The sequence below is a fragment of the Anthonomus grandis genome, chromosome 4, assembly GCF_022605725.1.
Source record: "Anthonomus grandis grandis chromosome 4, icAntGran1.3, whole genome shotgun sequence".
NCBI lineage: Eukaryota > Metazoa > Arthropoda > Insecta > Coleoptera > Curculionidae > Anthonomus > Anthonomus grandis.
The window spans coordinates 38341113-38361839 of NC_065549.1; the positions used below are offsets into that span (position 1 = coordinate 38341113).

Sequence of the window (20727 nt, forward strand, 5' to 3'; positions counted from 1 at the left end):
TTTAGTGTCATCTGATACACACAACATAACTTATAATATTTCGGCCACCATTTTTTTTTATTTAACATGTCTTTTGTGGCAACTTCCTTGACAGTAAAATAGTTCTTGGCACTAGAAGTAATTATCAGCTCAGTGTATTGATGAATATTATATACTCTATCAAATCTTCTTAACTTTCGTTTTATGATCCCAAATGCCCGATCACAGGGTAGAAAAGAATGCCTGCGTATTGCAAAATACTGTGAAATTTTATTAAATCGACCTATTCATTTTAAAGCCATGCACATTTTAACTATGCAGGGGTTTTTATTTTGCCCTGGGCAATTGTCACAAAACAAGCGCAACTCAGTTACATTCTCATTAATTTCTTTATGAATATAATCTAAAATAAAGAAGCATACCTCATTCGGTCGTTTGGAAGCTATACCTTCATGATAAATATAAAAAAAGGATTTTTGAGATTTCAAGTTGGTAATACAAAATAAACAGTTAACTGTAAAACTCTGGCAACTGCAGGTTTTGCATAAAGTCACATGAAATTACGACCAAGTCATCTCGCTGTTGGCGTTCCTTTGTTGCTGTTTTGAGAGCACTGTAAAATTTTTTAGCTCTTCGCTGGTGTACCATTTTTTTAGCTATTGCCACCCATTTAGCCTCAACATTTAAAAGGGGGTTTTCTTTAAAGAACTTATTGTAGTAACTGTACTTGATAGGAGAATTTTTCCCTAAATAAGTTGTACATGATTTTTACATTAAGTTTAGCATCAAGGTACTGGTACTCCTTATTGGAATAATGAGTCATTTTTACAGGAAAAGATGAAATGTGTTCCTTTATTTTGTCTCTGTGTCTATCGCTTACAACATTAATATTGATGTTTTTACCTCTCTGATCTTGGGGTGTTTGGTTATTACATGAAAGCTTTTTAATCCGTTTCATGCGCTCTTTTGAAATTCAATGTATGCTCAAAAATGCACTTTGACAGACTTTAATATTAATACCATTTGCCCTAATAAAGTGGTTATATGAGCGATTTCTTTGGATACCTGGCTGTGTAATCTTCCTTCGCCTTTTCACCCCGCCTATTTCAATTCGACCTTGTATATAAATATCCTGCTCATTTTTTGATGACATCTTATAAAATTTTGTAAAGACACATTTTCTAGTATCTTCGTCAACTTTTATAAAGCATTTCATGGGGCAACTACAATAATAAACGAATATAAAGTGTTAAATAATATTCGCGTTATAAAGTTTACCTGCATGGTTTGCCAATGGATTTTGCAGACACACTATTCCCTTTATAATTTAGATATTGTTTTCCATGAGTTCTATCATATTTAACCTGATTTCTCAAATATTTTGATGAGTTCACAACACCTCGCGGTCTTTTGGCTACTGGTTCTTCACTTTCTAACATTTTACATCTAATTTCAAACAAAAACAATGACAATAGCTTAATTTACTTTAACACCTCAACAAATAATAATAATTGCACTAAAATATTTTATAGGTTATATCAAAACAAACAAACATCTGACGAATTGTCTATACGTCATTGCCACATGACACACGCTTAATGCAGAAACAACTCAAGTGATGTCACTTGGGTTGTTTCTACACTAAATGATTTAAACGTAAGGGCAATAAAAGCATAACGCGTAGCCGTACTTGGGTTTTTTCTGCACTAAACGATTCAATAATAATAATAATAATAATAATAATAATAATAATAATAATAATAATAATAATAATAATAATAATAATAATAATAATAATAATAATAATAATAATATTAATAATAATAATAATAATAATAATATCTGCACCGACATAACTGTGTGGCAAAACTTTATCATCTAATTGGCGAAACTTGCCCCTATTACCAGTACAAACCAGAAACTATACTTGAAAATTACGACTTTCGCCTCTACTGGGACAGAACTATTTTGACCGATAGGACGCTGACTTCAAACAGACCAGATATAATCTTAATAAACAAAGCCCAAAAGAAAACATTTCTAATTGACATAGCAGTGCTAAATACCAATAATGTCCTAGAAACGACACACACTAAACTTGTTAAGTACGCAGATCTAGCTCACGAAATAAAACAACAATGGAGGCAAGATAATGTATATATACTCCCTCTAGTTATTTCATCCACTGGAATTGTCCCTTTAACACTTTCCAAAAACCTTAACGCATTGGGTCTTTCCTCCTGGATGATTGTCACTATACAGAAATCTGTTATACTGAATACATGCAACATTGTTCGAAGGTTAAAGGTCCTAATTCTACCATAGTAAAATTCATCTTACCTTCAGGCCGATGAAATTGACAACACCGCTATCAGCGAGCTAAGACAGAAAAATAATAATAATAATAATAATAATAATAATAATAATAATAATAATAATAATAATAAGATTTATTTCCAACAGGTTACAAATACCCAGTTACAGGAAAATCAATTAAATATATAAATGTACGAGTACAAATGCATGAACTGTATTAGATCGATGCAACTAAACTATAAAAGAATAGCTATATAAAAAAAAATAGTGAGTTTGAGAAAATAATAAAAAATCAAGAATTAAGAATTAACCAAAAAAAAAGAATAGAAAAAAAAGTAAAAAAACATAAAAAAAATTGTAAATTAATATATTCTAACTAAGAACTAAATAACCTAACCTCCCCCACCGACCATACATAGGTGACTCAAAATAAGTGCCAGATTGTCATGGTGAATATCACAAGATTCAGCAATAGTGTTAAAGTTTTGACACATAAAGTAACTAGAACTCTGATACAGAATGTTGGACCTAGCTGTGTCCAAGTTAAAAACTGGACACTGTCTAGATCCTGGGCGTAGTATATGAAAGCAAATCCTTTGCAAAAGGGATGGGCAGTCAATTTTATGGTTAAGTAAATTAAACAAGAATTTCACCGAATACATTTCTCTCCTTTTCTCAAGTGACCGTTCAGTATATCTAGAGAGCAGCAGGTTATGGTCAAAACCCCTTGGAGGATAGACTCTATCATCCTTAAATGCCAATCATTTATGGAATAGCCGTTAGACTGATTCCAATAGGTAAATGTGCTGGTTGTAAATGGGGGACCAAATGAGGGAGCTGTAGTTTAGCCTGGATCTAGCAAATGCATAGTAGAGACTTTTGGCAGTGGCAGTGATCGAAAAAAGTTTGCAATATCTAATATTAAAGCTACACCCGAGTAGCTCTGGATACAGTATCTTCAATGTGAGGGATAAAAGAAAATTTATTAAGGCAGGTAGACCTTACCAGAGACTCTCCATTGACTGAGTAATTAAAGACAACTGGACTTTTGATTCGAAAGTAGCTGGCCACATTACACAGCTCTAGGTGAAATGATATGAGCCAGTTTGGGGCCATATTCTATTCCGCCATTTTCCTTCTATGCGCCAAACTGTCTTAGCTTCTAGTTATACCTGGATCTCCTCTAAGACATATAACTCTCTTCTGGATCAGATCAAGCAGCTTCAAAGTGTGTTTGCGTGCAGAACTCTATATGTGAGTGCAGTACTCAAGAGATGGACGAATCTGAACCTCAGAAAGCGTTAAAAGTTATTGCGGTATACACAGCCTTTTCGTTTTAAAGAGACTTCCAAATTTTTGAGAGGTCGCTTTGGCTATTCTCACTACAACGTCCACGTACTTGTTTTTTGACTAAGCGAACTGACGAAGATAGTGGTAATGTTAGCCGGGACATAATAAAGTATGGGGCGGCAGAGGCACCTTTTTTTGTAAAAACAGCAGCCTGAATGTTAGCTGCGTTAAACTCAATCAGATTGCACTCACATTACTCCAAAATGATATTAAGGTCGACATTACTGGGATACCTGGGTTTCAGCTAAAGTCGTCTGGTTGAGCAACTTAAAGAATGATACCTGATGTGTGTGTATTATACAAAGCTATAAATTGGATTAGATGTCTGGTCGAAAAGGTCGTTAAACTCTTTGAGGCTTCCAAGCCAAGCAACGAGAGCCGGTGGCAAACCATAAGAATACAGTTTGTTTAAGAGGTTTTCATGCCAGAATCTATGAAATGCCTTTAAAATATCTAGAGCTATTGCATGGGATTTACCATATTTCGGTCGCTAATGATGTTGGTGGACTCCTGGTAAACCATTCGAGCGTTACCTTAGCGATTGCCGGAACTGAAGCAATCGGATGGTAATTAATGGGCACCGTTTTTTTTCCTTTATCAAGTATCAATTGAATTTACACAAGTTTCCAGTGTTCACGAAAGAGACCTTTTCGGCATGAAAAAGAAAACAGTTTGCACAACAGTGGTATCAGCACAACAACACACTTTTATAATACTATTGGTAGTATTGTATCAGGACTGGAGGCACTTCTTAGTTTTTAAATAGGAGAAAAAACGCAAAGTTTCGGTTTCAAAAGTCACATAATAAAATTTATTCTTAAAATGTTTACATGTTTTGTTCAAAGAATTGAGCATCATGATACCTGAACGGCGGAAGTCTAAGACCACACACCTGTAACCACGAACTTAATAAATATCCCTGGACTGCTAATGGATGCATATGGCTACGATACCCAAAAATTACCACTGCCTGGTGGCCGCCATTTTTATGGTGGTTGTGTCCTTTTGATGTTGGTCACTCTGAACATTTTGCCAACAAAAAATACATTAAATAACGGTAACGAAGTTGACGACGCTGACGTTTGACGTGTGAGTATAGCGGATTGCCTAGTTTTTGGCGATTTGTAAACGATGCTTGGGTATATCGTCAGCAACAGGTGATATAGCTTTCTCCTTAGTTAATACGTGGATAATGTATCACCATCCTCATTTAAACCTATTTGGTTCGCTGTTTCTCAAAACCGAATTATTGTGAATTGTCTGTCTGTGTTTATGATAGAATAATATATAGAGTTTATTTTTACTATATAAACCCTTGCTAATTACAAACCCTCATAAGATCATCTATATTTTGATTTTTATAAATGGTTGTACCTATTAATGTGATACATAGAAGGAAAGTAAAAGTCATAATAGTAAAAATAAAAAATTTGTTAAGTAAATACAAGCAAAAATTTAAATGAAGATGATCATTTTCGTGGTATTAGGATTTAGAAAATGCAAGTTTAAGTTTAAGTTTAAGTTTATAAGATTCAAGATTTTCAGAATAATAAAACAAATATTTTAAAGTGCATGCATCTATTAATTGAAAGTTAATTGAAACTTTGTCTCATTTTAGGTGAAGATTACTTTCTTTCGTAAATTTTAACGAAATTCTTAAAGTAGGAGACAAAAAAAAGGTTGGTCACAGAAAGGTCACGTAGTCAACGCAACTATCGTAAATTCTTAACTAAATGTAACTTACTATTTTGTATTGTTGTCAACATAACCTCTCAAAAACTTTAATTGTTTTGTTTCCCTACAATTGGCACAACTCAAATTTGTCAATGTGACCAACATCAAAAGGACACAATCACGCAAAATGGCGGCTCTCTAGTAGTGGTCATATACTTTTCATTGAATTGGCAGTCCAGGTATATTTATTAAGTTCGTGCCTGTAACCAACTGGCTATATGATAACACTGACGCCATTCAGGTGTGATGATGCTCAATTTTTTGAGTGAAACATGTAACCATTTTAAGAATTAATTATATTATATGACTTCTGAGTTTTTTTGCCTATTCAAAATGATATTGTGGTCTCTTTAAGCGAAATGGATGGATGTTTACACTTGTTAGTGTTTAAGCGTTTGATTTTGAATTTTTCAGAATCTTTGTGACCAAAGACTATCTCTGGCATCGAAGAAACCTTTTTTGGTAAAGTTGGTGGATGTTTTACCTGGTGGCCTACAGTAGAGTTTAATGGTAAAGATCTGACCAAACAATGGAACTATCTCCCTAGTCACTGGTAGAATTGTTTACTTACAGAAATCGTGACCAATTGCTCTTGCTACAGACCAGAACGATCTTAATCCATTTGGGCAATTGAGCAGTTTATTCTTCACTTGCTCATTATAATTTTCTTTGCAGGTATCAATCGACTGTTTGCACGCATTTCTAAAGGGAACAAAGTCATGGTCATGCCGCCATTTCTGATAAGCAGCATTTTTGTTGTTGACTGGCATGGTGCAACTTTTATCGAACTGCAGTTTGTTGTCTGAAGAGCTTTTCAAGGTGTTCAGAATATATATGCCTAACCTTAGTACCAAAAACGCCTCTGAAATCTCTCTCACCTCTGAGGTCCTAAAACAGACATCATTTCAAGGAAACCAAGAGAGCAACTATATTATATAATATAGATATGTATACGCGGCATAAGTGGATTCTGAGTTTTCCTTTCTAGCTCACATGTTGCGGTTATTAATTTGTGATCTATGATGTTACGTGATGCATATACAGTAATATTGTACAGAGGTCGTGACTAATCACAAAGTCTACTGCTTAGTGCCTCTCATCATCAGTCTTGTTAGAATACATCAATCGGTTGACGTTGGGAGGTTAAAGTCCCGAAATAACAATTTGGGGCTTGCAGATCGTCGAATTTATCAGAAAGGTCGGTAAACAGTGTTCTGTAGTATCGTTGGGTGGTCTGTATAGGAAGCAGAAATACTTTGTGGATATTTCGGCTGTTATTTTGAACCACATCACATCGAATGTTGGGAGTTCCAAAGCTTTTTCCCACTGGCAAGATATGTCGCTTCTAATGAAGACGGCGAGTCCGAAGTTGTACCTAAATTGTGTGTGGAGATCGTATCCTGGATAAAACATATGAACCTTGATTGCTTTTGAGTTCACTTTCGTTTCTGCCAGAGCTAAAATGCGAGATCTGTTGTACTTCTCTTATACTTCTACTGAGGCAAATTGTCTTTTGATGTCAACAGTTTACAATCGGTTTCTAGAGAAAAAAGTCAAAGACTATTAGATCGGGAGATCCTGCTGGCCTTTTTATCGACCTTCTTCATCCAATCCACTGATTTGGAAAAGCGTCATTAAGAAATTGACAGACAGACTGGATATAATGAGGCAGTGCTCTTGTATAATGTATTTAATTTTCATCTAGATTTCTGTTGCCATCAATATATAAACCTATTTGTTTATCCGCACCAGTCGCTTTTTGATTATAATCTCCCAAAAAAAACCCAAGGTAATTCAATAATTCTTCGTCCAGTAGTTTGTTATACTGAAATACCTTGAGAGTTTTCATAGATATGAGCATTATAATCATTAACGAACAGTAAATGTATATAAATAAACAGGTCGCTGGTAGATATATGCTGCGTTCTCAATTTTGTTTGGAGGATACCGATCGAACGCTATCCTCACACACATTTTGAACCCAGTTTTGTCAAAACTAATGGAGTTTACACTCGAAAGTGGTTTTTGATTGTCATATGCCTCTTGTTCAGTTTTTCCTATTTAGGTTTTAACTTAAAAGAACAAATACAATTTGTGTGTCACTGATATAATAAGGAAGATACTTAAAGACTTTCTTCTAAAAAAGTATCTTCCTTATTAATTATTCACTCCATTCCCAAAACGAACTTCTTAAATAAAATTCAATAAAATATCATAGATTTACATAGACTGTCATTATTAACAACACGACTGCCTGAAGATGTTTCGTATTAACGCCGAAGATGGCGCACGCGTCGCGAAATAAAGACATTTTACTAGCATGCATAATATTTGTTATTTATAATTTAGCATGCATTTTCAACATAATTTAGCAATATCCTTAACCAGAAAAATTAATTAAAAACTGAATATTGAAATTTTACGTTTTTCCTAATGGTGCGAAATGGTTTGTTTGCGAAAATTAAGTTTAATTATTGAAAAAAAAAATTGGTTTTAACTATATTTAACTAGCATTTCTTATTTTAAGCTCAAATGGCTCGTGCACAAGAGAGGTATTTTGCGGAAACTAGGCTTGGGGTAAGTTAATTAGTTTTTTTTAACATTTAGCCGATGAGTTTCTTTGATAATATACAGGATGTTTCAGAACTATGGGATCAAACTTCTAGGGTTTGTTTAGTGCAACAGTAAAATCCATTTGAGTGTAGGAACCCATGTCCGGAAATGTGTCACTACACCACTACGGCCCTAAGACGCGTTTAAATTTAGAAAAAATATTAATTACCTAAATAGGATCTGATGCATTTATTTTTACCTTTTATATATGATACCATCACAACAATTGTTCAAAATGTCTTCCTTTAACCTCAATACACCGATTTAAACGCCGCACATGATTTCGGCGGACTACACTAAAAATTTGATCTTCGTTTTGAATGATTTCAAATGCTGCTGTTATTCGTCCAATTAAGTCTAGCTCTGATTCTACTGGAGTTTTGTAGACTAAAGACTTTACATGTCCCCACAAGAAAAAATCGAGCGACGTTAAATCGGGTGACCTAGAAGGCCAAGAAACTGCTCCACCTCTGGCAATCCAACGGTGCCCAAACCGCTGAGACAAATACTCGCGTACTTGTACAGCAAAGTGAGCCGGCGCTCCATCATACTGAAACCACATTTGCTGTCTAACGTTTAGTGGAACATTTTTAAGGAGTTCTGGGAGAACTTCCTCCAAGAAACGCAGACAAATAGGTCCTTAACCGTTCCGATAGAAGGTATGGCCCAATTAAATAATCATCAACAATGCCTGCCCATACGTTGACAGACCAACGATTCTGATGTTTTCTTGGAAAAATTGTATAAAGATTTTCTTCGTCCCAAACATGGCTATTCCTACTATTAAAAATACCGTCTCTTGTGAAAAACGCTTCATCGGTCCACAAAACATATCGTAAAAAATTTGGTTGTGCAATAATGTGATCCAGAAGCCATCAACAAAATTGAACTCTAGGATGATAATCGGCTGCAGTCATATCTTGAACTTTCTGGAAGTGGTAAGGATGGAGTTGTTGCTCGTGTAGTACCCGCCAGACAGAAGCGTTACTCGTATTCATATTCTTAGCGATTTTACGTGTGCTCTTTGATGGTTCATCGGCAATTCGCTGAAGCACCTCTTCTTCAAATTCGACCCTTCTTACGGTTCGAGCAACACCAGTATCATGCATCTTGGTCTTAAACATGCCTGTTATAACGTTCATGGTACAACCGCGATTCTGCTCGTGCATTGCAGTTTGTTGCTCCGTATGCCAAATGCATATTCGCCAATTCTTGATTGGTAAAGTTTTCTATTAGCAATAAATGTTTAAAAATTGTAAGCTATAAAATTTTTAAACATGACATTGAGAATTGACATTGATAAGCGTTGATTTTAAACAATTGTTGTTATGGTATCATGTATAAAAGGTAAAAATAAATGCAGCAGATCCTATTTAGGTAATTAATGTTTTTTATAAATTTTAACGCGTCTTAGGGCCGTAGTGGCGTAGTGACGCATTTCCGGACATGGGCTTCTATACCCAAATGGATTCTTCTGTTGCACTGAACAACCCCCAGAAGTTTGATCACATAGTTCCGAAACACCCTGTATATTTTTTTATATTCCGTTTTGTGTTGCCTGTTTTAAACTCTAAATTTAAATTGCAATATTTTTCATAATTAACATATTGAAGAACGTAAGAATATAAAAGATCTGCTGAGCGTACTGAAGTTTTTGTTCTTATAATAATAGACAGAGTTTATATGTTGGAGACTGCAATCTTTTTTACGTACCTACAAGCCAATTTTGATTCAGTGATGATTTTTGAATATTATGTACAGGGTGTCACAAAAATATACCGACAAACTTCAAGGGGTGATAGGGGACATCAAAAGAAATCGTTTTTTGGTTCAGTAAATACATATGTCCAGAAACGAGCTGTTTGAACTTTTAAATAAACTATTTTTGGCACTATTATTTTGCTCACTAACTAAAGCGCTGTTTCCAGTGCATCATTATTTTATTTATTAACAAAAGAATTATTGTTTACAATAGTTGCTCAATTATTTGCTTTAACGCAAAGATTGCACCGTTGGGTCTTTGAGTCGTGAACTTTTTCAAACATTCCGGGAATAGGTTCTGCATGAATACAACCGGCCATTATCCATGCTAGCAGATCTGCCTTATTAGTAACAGATCTTTCGTAGACCAAACTTTTAAAATAACCCCAAAGAAAAAAATCTAAGGGGTTGAGATCAGGAGAACGCACGGGCCAGGCAAGGGGGCCTCTTCTTCCAATCCATCGTTCGGGAAATCGCCTATCTAAATAGCGGCGTACGTTTGTAGCAAAATATGGATGTGCCCGTCATGTTAAGACCACATGTCATTCGTAAGGTTATAGGGATTTTTCGCGGCAAAGTATTTCGTAGAAAATAGAGATACAGGGTGTCAATTTGAAAACTTCCCACCCCTATTATCTCGAAACGGGTTAGGATTTTATAAAATCGCTAGGACACGTTTTATGCAGAAATCACTTCGCCTCTTTCAACCCCCTACCCCCCAGAACCTCCCTCCCTCAGTGACATTGACTGGTAGGAAAGTTCACTAAATACTATTTTAAATTTCGGATCATATTATCGAACTGTATTGAGATGAATTCCATTGCAAACGAAAATAAACAAAAAAGAAAAAAAATTAAATGTTTATCTTTCATGACCAAAAGAATTTGTTGGATTGATAAACACTTTTAGTGAGAAATGCACCGGTTCGCTTTGTGGTCAAACACGTTCCAATAGAAATCATAGCTTCAACGTAATTAAAACACTTACAGGAATAATGTTTAATAATAAATAATCTAACAATGTTTAAATAACCCTAACTTGGCAACGCAGCACTCAAATTTAAAAAATAAGGTGCCAAAATGTAGAGAATAAAAAGTTCTTTCAAATGAGGTATCACTCAACCCCTATTGCTATTTAGGATTTTTGAGAGGGAGGTTCTGGGGGGTAGGGGATTGAAAGAGGCGAAGTGATTTCTGCATAAAAATTGTTCCCCCTCGATAATAAAATCGACGTGTCCTAGCGATTTTATAAAAACCTAACCCATTTCGAGATAATAGGGGTGGGAAGTTTTCAAATTGACACCCTGTATATATGCATTCAAAAACCCCCGCCAGTTCTCGCCAAAAATACCAGCCCAGATGTTTACAGAAAATTAATGTTGGTGTCTTCTAGGTGCCACAGTGTGTGGATCTTCATAATCAAATATGGCTGTTTCTGGTATTGACGTAACCGTCGCATGTGAAACTTGCCTCATCTGAAAATAATATTCTCTCAAAATTAGGTTTGTTACGATTTAAAGGCCATTGACAAAAAGCGAACTGGACCACTTATTAGAATTTGAGGCTTGGACGCGTTGTGAATTAAAAGGCTAAAGAAGTTGTTCCTGGAGGACTCGATGTACAGAATTCCTAAATGACTCTATCTGGTGTGCAATTGCATGAACACTTGTAGATTGGTTATCCTCCAGACGGTGTAATACTTCTTCTTCAACCTGAACGGTACGAGCTGTTTTTGGGTGACCAGGTTCACCAGGAAGTCTTAGTGTTTCAGTCTCTCCAATGCGACATTGGATAGAAGGAAAGGTTCTATGATGAGGTTGCCTACGATATGGATATCTTTTTTCATACAAGCGATCTGCGTATTTTCCATTGCAAGAGCTGCACCATAAGCCAGATGCATATCGGCAAGTTCTTAAAATGAGAGGTCATTTGCCATTTTAATGAAAATTTTAAATTAATGCAAATTGATAAAAATGTCGACTAATCCCAAAAAATAAAGTTTCTGATGATCCTGCTGGGAATTTTCGGAATGTTAATGGTGCAGAAATGTTTTCTGCACTGTAAATAGCGATTCAGTTAATGCGTAAAATAATAGTAACAAAAATAGCTTTTTTGCTCTAGAGCTCAAACGGCTCATTTACAGACAAATGTTTACTGGACAAAAAATATTTGTTTTGATGTGCCCTACCACCCCTTGAAGTTTGTCGGTATATTTTTAAGATACATGATATATGAAAAAATATATAAAATATTAACAATTTAAGTTTATTAAAAAAATAAAAGGGATTTTGTATTGAAGAATTTTGCACAAAAATTGGTCTTCTAGTAAAATTTAAAAGAAAACAGAAATTGTTATTCTTTTCTTACAACAAAGGATTTAATACCAATTGTGTGTAAGCCAATATTGCTTGGAAATATATAAATTAGTTCTAAGGTAGCAGTAGTAATATTAGTGTGAGGAGTAGGGTCCAGCGAGTGAGACTAAAAGTTTTTTTTTGCCAAACCTTGTCGATAACTAAGACAAAGTTTACTGAATAAAATACAAGTTGCTTCACTCGGCGAAAAACCTTTTATCTTTCGATCTCAAAGGCAAGCCGCCGAGCTCCTCGCCGACGGGGAACTAGCAAAAAATGTAAAGGGGAAGTCTGGTAAAAGGTACCTATTATTTTACGAGTTTCGTCTAATTCGAACTGTAGGGGAAGACGGAGCACGATTTTATAATAACTTTATTATCTGGAATAAAATTATTATTTAGTGTATCTACTTACGGGAAAAATATGTAAATTGATAATACTATAAATTATTTGTTTTTATAACCACCAAACTAAATAAATTTTACATTCTTAAAGTTTACCTAATTCAAGAACTAAATGGTTAAATTTTTTTTGTTAATAATTAGGTACTTAGGTATCTTATTAAAGGTTGTTTTGGTACGAATGGTTTCATTAGGATTTATTTTTAAATCAAAGTCAAAAGTTTGTGTGAAAAAATGTATATATTACTGTTACTAAACTACTAAGTAATGAGTAAAATATAAATAAATTTAATTGTATATATTTAGAATATCAAATAATCTATTCATTTTTTCAATGAAATCTGCAGTAACTTTTGCTGCATCTGGAAGAATTTTAAAATCAATATAAGTATGCAATGCTACTGCAACAGAGTGACTAAATCTGTGTCGCTAATTTAACCTTCATTTTCTGAAAGTTATTATAGGAAAAATGTGCTCGCTAGATAGTCTTGGAGCAAGTCTATACTGTTTCATTATATCATAATTATACATGGTTTCCAAATAACTCTTATTTGTTGCTTCTTTGTTAATTACAAAATTGTACTTAAAAAAATTATTCTTCGTTGATTTTAACAAATGTGGGACGTCAAACATATATACAAGTTCTTTGTCCATCAACTAAAAACCGCGGATTTTCCTCAGATAAATGTAAAGTAGTTTTGACTAGTTTATAAAAATTTGAGCCCTGGTCAGAAACCACGTCTAGGACATTTAAACCTGTTGAATTTATTTTCCGAACTGATTCAAATAAAATATTTTTAAGTTCATCTGAATTTGGAGATGATTTATAGAAAAAATATGCGATAGGCTGCTTCCAACTAGTTGCAATACCCCGGGCCATTAGAACCAAAACGTTGCTGGCAATATCTGTAATGTTTCCTCTCAAACCTTCCTGGAAACCAACTACCTTGTCACTTGAGATATTGTAATATAGATGTGACTTAATGGACATCTCATCTATACATAAAAAACAGTCTTTTGCTTTGTCATTTAAAAAACGCAATTTCAATTCTGTTAATCGACAAATAAAATCATTAAATCCTGGATTTATTGGCCAGTTTTTTGTGAAACGTTGAAGAGTGGACTTTGACGGGAAATGACAAACGGATGACATTTTTTTATAGGCTTTTGGTCCAACAAGGTATAAACTCATAGCAAATTGTTATATTCATTTGTGTACCTGCTTCCCCGAGGAGACTTGTTCAGAAGAGATAGCTGACTCTTAAGGAATGCACAAGAATCTGCTGGGTAGTTGTCATCTAGGAATTTTTGAACATCGTCCAAAGTAACTCCTACTTCCAGGGATCTTTTTGCGTGAGAGCCTTCCTTTTCCAGAGTTTTAATTTCTTTTCTTAATTGAATTTTTCTTGGAGTCTTTGCCGAAATCTTCATTGACGTTTGACAGAACTTATCTTGAAAGTAAAATTTATTTTAGACATACGATACCTGTTTTAATACAACATTAAAATTTAACTCAAAACAAGATCAAAATAATTAAAAAAAATTTAAGGTAATGTTTTTTTGGAATTTATTGAACTTTACCCAAACTGAAATAATAAAATCTAACAAAAAATATAGATTTTTTTACTCAGGAGCTAAAAAACTATTATAGTCGATTTCCCTATACACCAAAAAATTGCAAATATTAAAAGGTACCTTCTATAATACATATTGCCATTATAAGTGCACAAATTAGATGAAAACATAAAACATACTTGTCGATGCTCTGGTCAGGAACAATGTAGGAATTGCGTCGGGTCAAGACGTTGATTTGAAGGGGACATAAAACTGCTCTCCGCAAAATGCAAGCTACAGATATTAACCCCTTTTATAACATTGTTCCGGAGTAAGATCGGCATATCTATGTTCGCCAGTAAATCCCAAAATACCTTTCCAGAGTTGACACCTATAATCCATTTTTTATATTAATTTAAAAAAAGAAACAGGAACCAGATCATAAAGTAACTAGGAATGCAATCATGAATTTAATAAACAACTAATTCCAATGTACTTACCTATTTTCATTTTTCGGACATCTAAAAAACATTAAACCACTTCCACGCTTTGTAAAACAACTGTCTACCGAACAATAAGTCAACATTTTAATATAATAGATTATAATAATTTCCCAGTCCACTGAGTCCACCCGATACAACTAGTAATAAAAGGCTCGCACATCAAAACGATTTAAACTCTACTCACTGGGTAACTCAACAGATTCGATTGTAGGAGCGTCGCCCGGCAAATGAAGTGAGGGGCGGTGAATAGGTAATTCGGCGCGTGGAGCCGAGTGAAGCAACTTGTATTTTATTCAGTAAACTTTGCCTAAGACGACTACGCCAATACGTAGTTAAAAATCTTACCTGGGACCGAAATCACAGATATAAAAGGCTCTTGCATCATAAAAGGGGTATACTTTCTATCAATAAACTTTTTTGCAGTTTTCTTTATCAAAGGCAGGCCTGCTTGCTTATTACGGGAGCGATCAGAACCACTACGAAGCCGTCATGGAAGTACTACTTGGACTGAGCCCTCTGCACATATACCTGCAGGGAAAGCAATAAGAACTACTTACAGGCTTCACCCTGTCACAAATGGCATATCGGCAAAAAAAGTAGGGATGGAATCAACTGAACTAGTTGAGAAGGTGTGCAATAACAGCACACTTGGTATGCCATCAGATCTAATGCCAAGAAAAATACTAAACACAAATTCATACTCGGTCAACATATCAGACCGAGCGGACTGGAATCAGAAACGGATGGAGCTAGAGAAAGAGGACATCCAAGTATATTCAGAGGACTCCAAAACCAATTTTGGACGAGGAGCTGGAATATACTGCACTAACTTAAGGACATCAATTTAATTCAGACTGATCAATTTTTTAAGCAGAAGTACATGCCATTAACATCTATATGAGAATGCTTAACTAAATGCAATTTGAAAACAGGTCCATTAAAATCTACAGCGATAGTCAGGTGGCTGTAAAACCGCTAGAATCCTCTACATACACATCTAGAGCAATATGGAGCTGCAAAAATGAGCTTATACTATTTGAGGAAAGAAACGAAAATTATCCTAACATGGATTTCGGGACATGCTGGGCTTAAAGGAGCTTCTTTTCATGTAGGCTCAGCAGGCTGACAAGTTAGCCAAAGAAGGAGCAGAATCTAACCCGATAAGTTTAGAACTAGCATTAGGCATTGCTTACAATACGGCAAAACACACAATTACATATCTGGTGCATAATAAAGCAAAGCGCTACTAGGAGGGATTACCAGAATGTAACCATGCGAAGGCTTTCTTATCGCACGCAACAATGAAGGTAACAGATACCATAAGGGAACAACAAGTACCTAAAAGCTCTAATGCGAATGCATATCGGCCACTGCTGACTGCGTCACCACATGAATAGAATAGGTTTGTTGGAAATGACCGAATGCAGATTATGCATGGAGAAGGACGATACTGCAGAACACATGCTCTACAGATATCCGGCACTAGAGAGAATCAGACAGGCCTTCTTCGCCAAGGCCCTACCTATAAGACGAAATATATTAAGAATGCTTCTCCCAATCAAATTAAAGAAGGCGGACTTTATTGGGGAAGTATCTCGGAGTGAGCCACAATAGAACCAGGGTCACAGTAGAGGGACACAAGGTGCTCCACTCACAACAAACCTAACCTAACACATTATGGGCGGCATCTTTGATAAATAAATGGCAAAATAGATTGGTGAAGGCAACTATAACATAGTAATGGAGATGTATGTCTGAAGAAAAAGCAACTGGTTAATGTTTTTAGGAGGCACTACGCAATAAAGAAAAATCTACAGTAAATGGAGTCAATTGAGATTTAATTTGTAGAGATCGTCTTAATGAAGGAAATGCTCATATTTAAGAGGATTACTTTGGAGACAGTGATGCCAGAATTTGAATTTTGTGCAATTATTTGTCCTTAGGTAGAAAACTCAGGAAGTATATATTTAAAACCATCTTTAGGGATATCAAGGATACTGGCTGTTTTAGAACGATGGCAGGCGATTGAATATTAAGAAAATACCGTGTTTGTAAAGGCTTATAAGTATAAGATTTGATTCCTAGCCACAATAGTGTTTGTTATTACTGACTAGGATTTCCGTGTCCCCTTTATCTATAAAATGTGTGTATATAGCTAATATGTGATTTTTGTTTTTCCTTGTCTTTCCTCTAAAACGCATTACTACGCCCTTATCAATCTCAAATAGCAGACTGTCGTGTCTTAAAAGATTAACCTCGTAATTTTAATATTAAAAAAACTACTGTTAAATAATATTAAAATTAATTAATTTAATTAAATTTGATTAATTTCTAATATTAAAGAAACTACTTTTTGTTGGAACCTGACCAAGAAAGGAGTTAGTAATTATAAGAACTAGCACCAAAAAAGTACCATTAACATTATTACTAAATTGATATGTGCCTTAACTGTTGCTGCCAATGAGGATGCTTAAAAGAAAATGCAAATACTCCAATTACCAACACTAGTATAATGGCCAAGGCTATAAAGCTTGAATATAATTTAGTTTGAAGACTTTTGCATATACAGCAGTCCTATCTTATTTTTCTGTGAGAAACAAATCGAACCAGTAAATTTTTATTTCTAGCTAGGCTATCCAGGTACTTGTTAGCAAGTACCTGCAGAGTATGGTGCAGAAGCAATATCTTAGAAGGTTGTCATTATTTACTCTCAAGAGATAATTTGAATTTAGAACCTAATATACAAGTGGTAAAAGTTTGAAGGTTAAGGGTATAAGGGATACACTATATTTACAAACATTTGTTTTTAATAGTTTTTTTTATTTAAGATAGTCTTTATTAAACGTACTACAGAAGCCCGATCTTCAGAGCCTTTTAAAAACTCATTTAGAATTGTATTCAAGCTTATCGTCTGTATTGACATAGGGCTCGGTACTGCTAACGTTAATGAAAAACATCCTCACAAAATACAGGTGATATAATGAAAAATGGAAAGAACAACGTTTAAATTTCTAACAAGATCCCTCCCTAGTCGGACAATAAGAAACGAAACAGGAGTACGAGACGCCACTGACGCTATTCTACATCTGAAATAGAGCTGGGCACTGCCCGTAGTCAGAATAAGATAAGGATCAAAAACGTTATGGAATGGCGACCAAGATTTGAAGCTTTTAGAAGTATAACTTCTACATATGCTAGACAGATAAAGTCCAGTGCAACGATATATTAGAATGGTCACCCGTCAAAACACCAACATTCCACCTGCCAAACAATGTAAATAGAAGGTGGATGACATTGTTTGGCAGGTGGAATGCTGGTGTTTTGACAGGTGACCATTCTAATATATCGTTGCACTGGACTTTAACATAGAACGGATTGCAGAAAATTAGATCAAAATACGTGTAAAAGTTTAAGAGGGGCTTTTCTTCAACAGTAGACAGAATAAGCTGGAGATGATAATGATAATTAAGTTTGTCGTCACAGCTGCTGGTATCTCGTAGTTAGTAGGACTCAGAACGGGCGAGGTTAATGTATGATTATTGTACCAAGAAATATTAATTTTTAAACCTGCAATTTCCTAATGGCTGCGAGGTTTTACCAACCCACTTAGCACTTTGGAGTTTCGTTGCAGGATCGTATACAAAGTGTCAATTTTTCTAACTTGTAATAATAGACTTTTAAATTTAGCTGCGTTTCATTTTCAGCAAGTCAGGTACGAGAAACATGTTGCTCTCGTTAATCAGGATATAGCCCTTGTAGAACGATCGCTTACCTTTTTTTATTGATAACATTCTTTATAAAGCATTAAACGTTGTAGATTTTGGTATTCCAATAAGTTCTTCAGTTAATGTGCAGCTACGACCTTATCGAAGTTATTATCACTTTTCGCATGGGCGTTCGCTTCTTTCGTCGAGTCCAATGACTTTTTGTACGTCGCAAAGAGCCTTTACGACCCAAAAATAGTAGCGCCTGTGCATATAACACACTGAGACGCTGTTCAATATTCTATTCACCTTAAATGAAAATAGAATCTCTTTAGAAAAGAAAGTTAAATGGAAGGAGCATAGAAGGAGGAATGTTTTGAGATTTTTCGCTCGATCGAAAGATGGCGCGGAATGTAATTTTGTAGAAGCTGTTTTGTTTCATTTATTAGAGGCACTCTGTATTTTTTAACTTGGGTTTCTGACTTTCTGTTCTGGCTGTCATTGCCATCGCAATCTTCACGTCATTGGATTATTTCGATTTCAATATTTTCGCTGTAGACGTTTAATTGAGAGACTAAAGTAATAAACACTATAAACTTCTTATCCTCATGAATATTTATTGTTCAGTACCTGTCAAACGAGATTTAGTGCTTTTCACAAAATAGGAATTAGCTACCTATTTATAAATCCAATAATCTTGGGTACTCCAGTGGTGTACTCTCTCGTGCTTTGTGTTGTCAGGTGTGACGGGGTAGCGTAGAATCTGTATATTATGTAACATAAAGGTACATAGATGTAACCATATTTTTTAATTATTATTCTTTTGTAGTACTGAACATAATTAATTTTATATCTAAAAAGAATAATGGTGTTTTTTTTCTAAATTTAATATTAGATTAAAATGTTTTGAATTTTCACACGGAAGTTTTATTAATCCAATAAAAAAAATTATTCATATATATTTTTTTATTGGATTAATAAAATCACAACCAGAACCGAAATCGGGAAAACCCATAATAAGACTTACAGTGCCTCTATCTATCGGGGAGAATGAAATAAACAAACTTATGTAATGTCGGGCAAATCGATCAAGTGCCGCGCCATCTTTCGATCGAGCGGACCACTTAAAAAAACTCGACACATTTATTCCATTCCCTTTCATTTCTAAAGAGGGATTTTCTCTGGTAATGAAAGTGACCGCTTTGATACTCCCGCGCACGCTGCTACTAAACAGAAAGGGTAAACAGTTGCCAGAACTTCATGAAGATGGCGCAAGTGGTACGGATTATATAGCTACATACACAGATGTAAATAGCTCCGTGCGGAGCTATTTACATCTGTGTACATTGCTAGTCTTACACTAAATTGCATTGAAGTTGACTTAACTGTAGTTTCAATGTACGTATCTTGATGGCAAATATATTTATATTCTATTTTAATCTAATGAGTTATAATATGATTAATTAAATAATTTTTTGTATTTTTTCAGCCTCTGTTGGATGAAGAAAGGTAAGGAAATAAATAAATAAAAGCCAAAAATAAAAAATATTTTTTACATCAAAGAAGTCTTTAAGTGATATATAATATTTTTTTATTTGCTTGATTTCATTTATGAAATTGTAATTTCATAAAATTATAAACAAAATGAAGTAAATTTTTTTCATTAAATTTTAGAATGCAGTTAGAAGAACCATTAGGAACCATAACCTATTCTCCCCGAAGACCCGACCCACAGTTTGGCCGAGGTCCATTTTCATAGTAAGTTATTGTAGAACAAAATAATAGCTATATTATCTGAAATATTATCACTCTTGTAAATGGAGAGTTGGTTTTTTAACATAAATTTTCTTGCAATTTTAAAAAAAAAAAAGTTGAGCTAACTGGTTTATTTATTCCTTGAAAAGTTGACTGGGTTACTAAGTAAATAACTAAATATGAGAAGAATGTGTAATTGTAGAACGGCATATCTTTCTTTTCTAATATACTCATCATATCGCTCCCTTGATAGAAAAGTGACATAAGTAAAAATTATTCATTTTTCAGTGGGAAGGTTTAAAAATTCAAGAGTAAACACAGCATCAAGTTAAGTATGAAAAATATTTTTATTAACGTTTTTGTTATGTTATAATTTAGAGTTATAATGTATTCTTTTAAACGGTTTAACATTTAATTGAAATATTTAAAACTACACCTTAATAAAAGGAAAATTCTAGCCCTTATTCGAGTTGTGACACTTTTTCATAAAAGCTAAGTATTACTTTACTTTTTAATGTCGATTTTAATTTATGTACTATTATACAAAAACTGCATGTTAAAATAAAAACAAATGAAAACTACATTAACAAAGTCAGTTTATCAATTTAAACAGTTACTTAACCTATATTATTTTAATAACTTTTATGCCTATAAATTCTTATAAAATCAGCGTGGCAAATAGGAATGTGTTTTTTTTTCAGAAG

The 20727-nt window shown here is 34.4% G+C and overlaps 1 protein-coding gene across 2 annotated transcripts in view; it reads left to right on the forward strand.

Annotated features, from left to right (window-relative positions):
* The window catches only part of LOC126735791 (titin-like), a 291189-nt gene that overhangs the window by 202085 nt on the left and 68377 nt on the right, over positions 1 to 20727 (forward strand). For both annotated transcript variants that reach the window (XM_050439900.1, XM_050439901.1), the window contains 3 exons: positions 7907 to 7956; positions 19758 to 19777; positions 19943 to 20026. In XM_050439900.1, coding sequence (XP_050295857.1) covers positions 7907 to 7956; positions 19758 to 19777; positions 19943 to 20026 — 154 coding nt within the window. The remainder of the gene's footprint in view (positions 1 to 7906; positions 7957 to 19757; positions 19778 to 19942; positions 20027 to 20727) is intronic.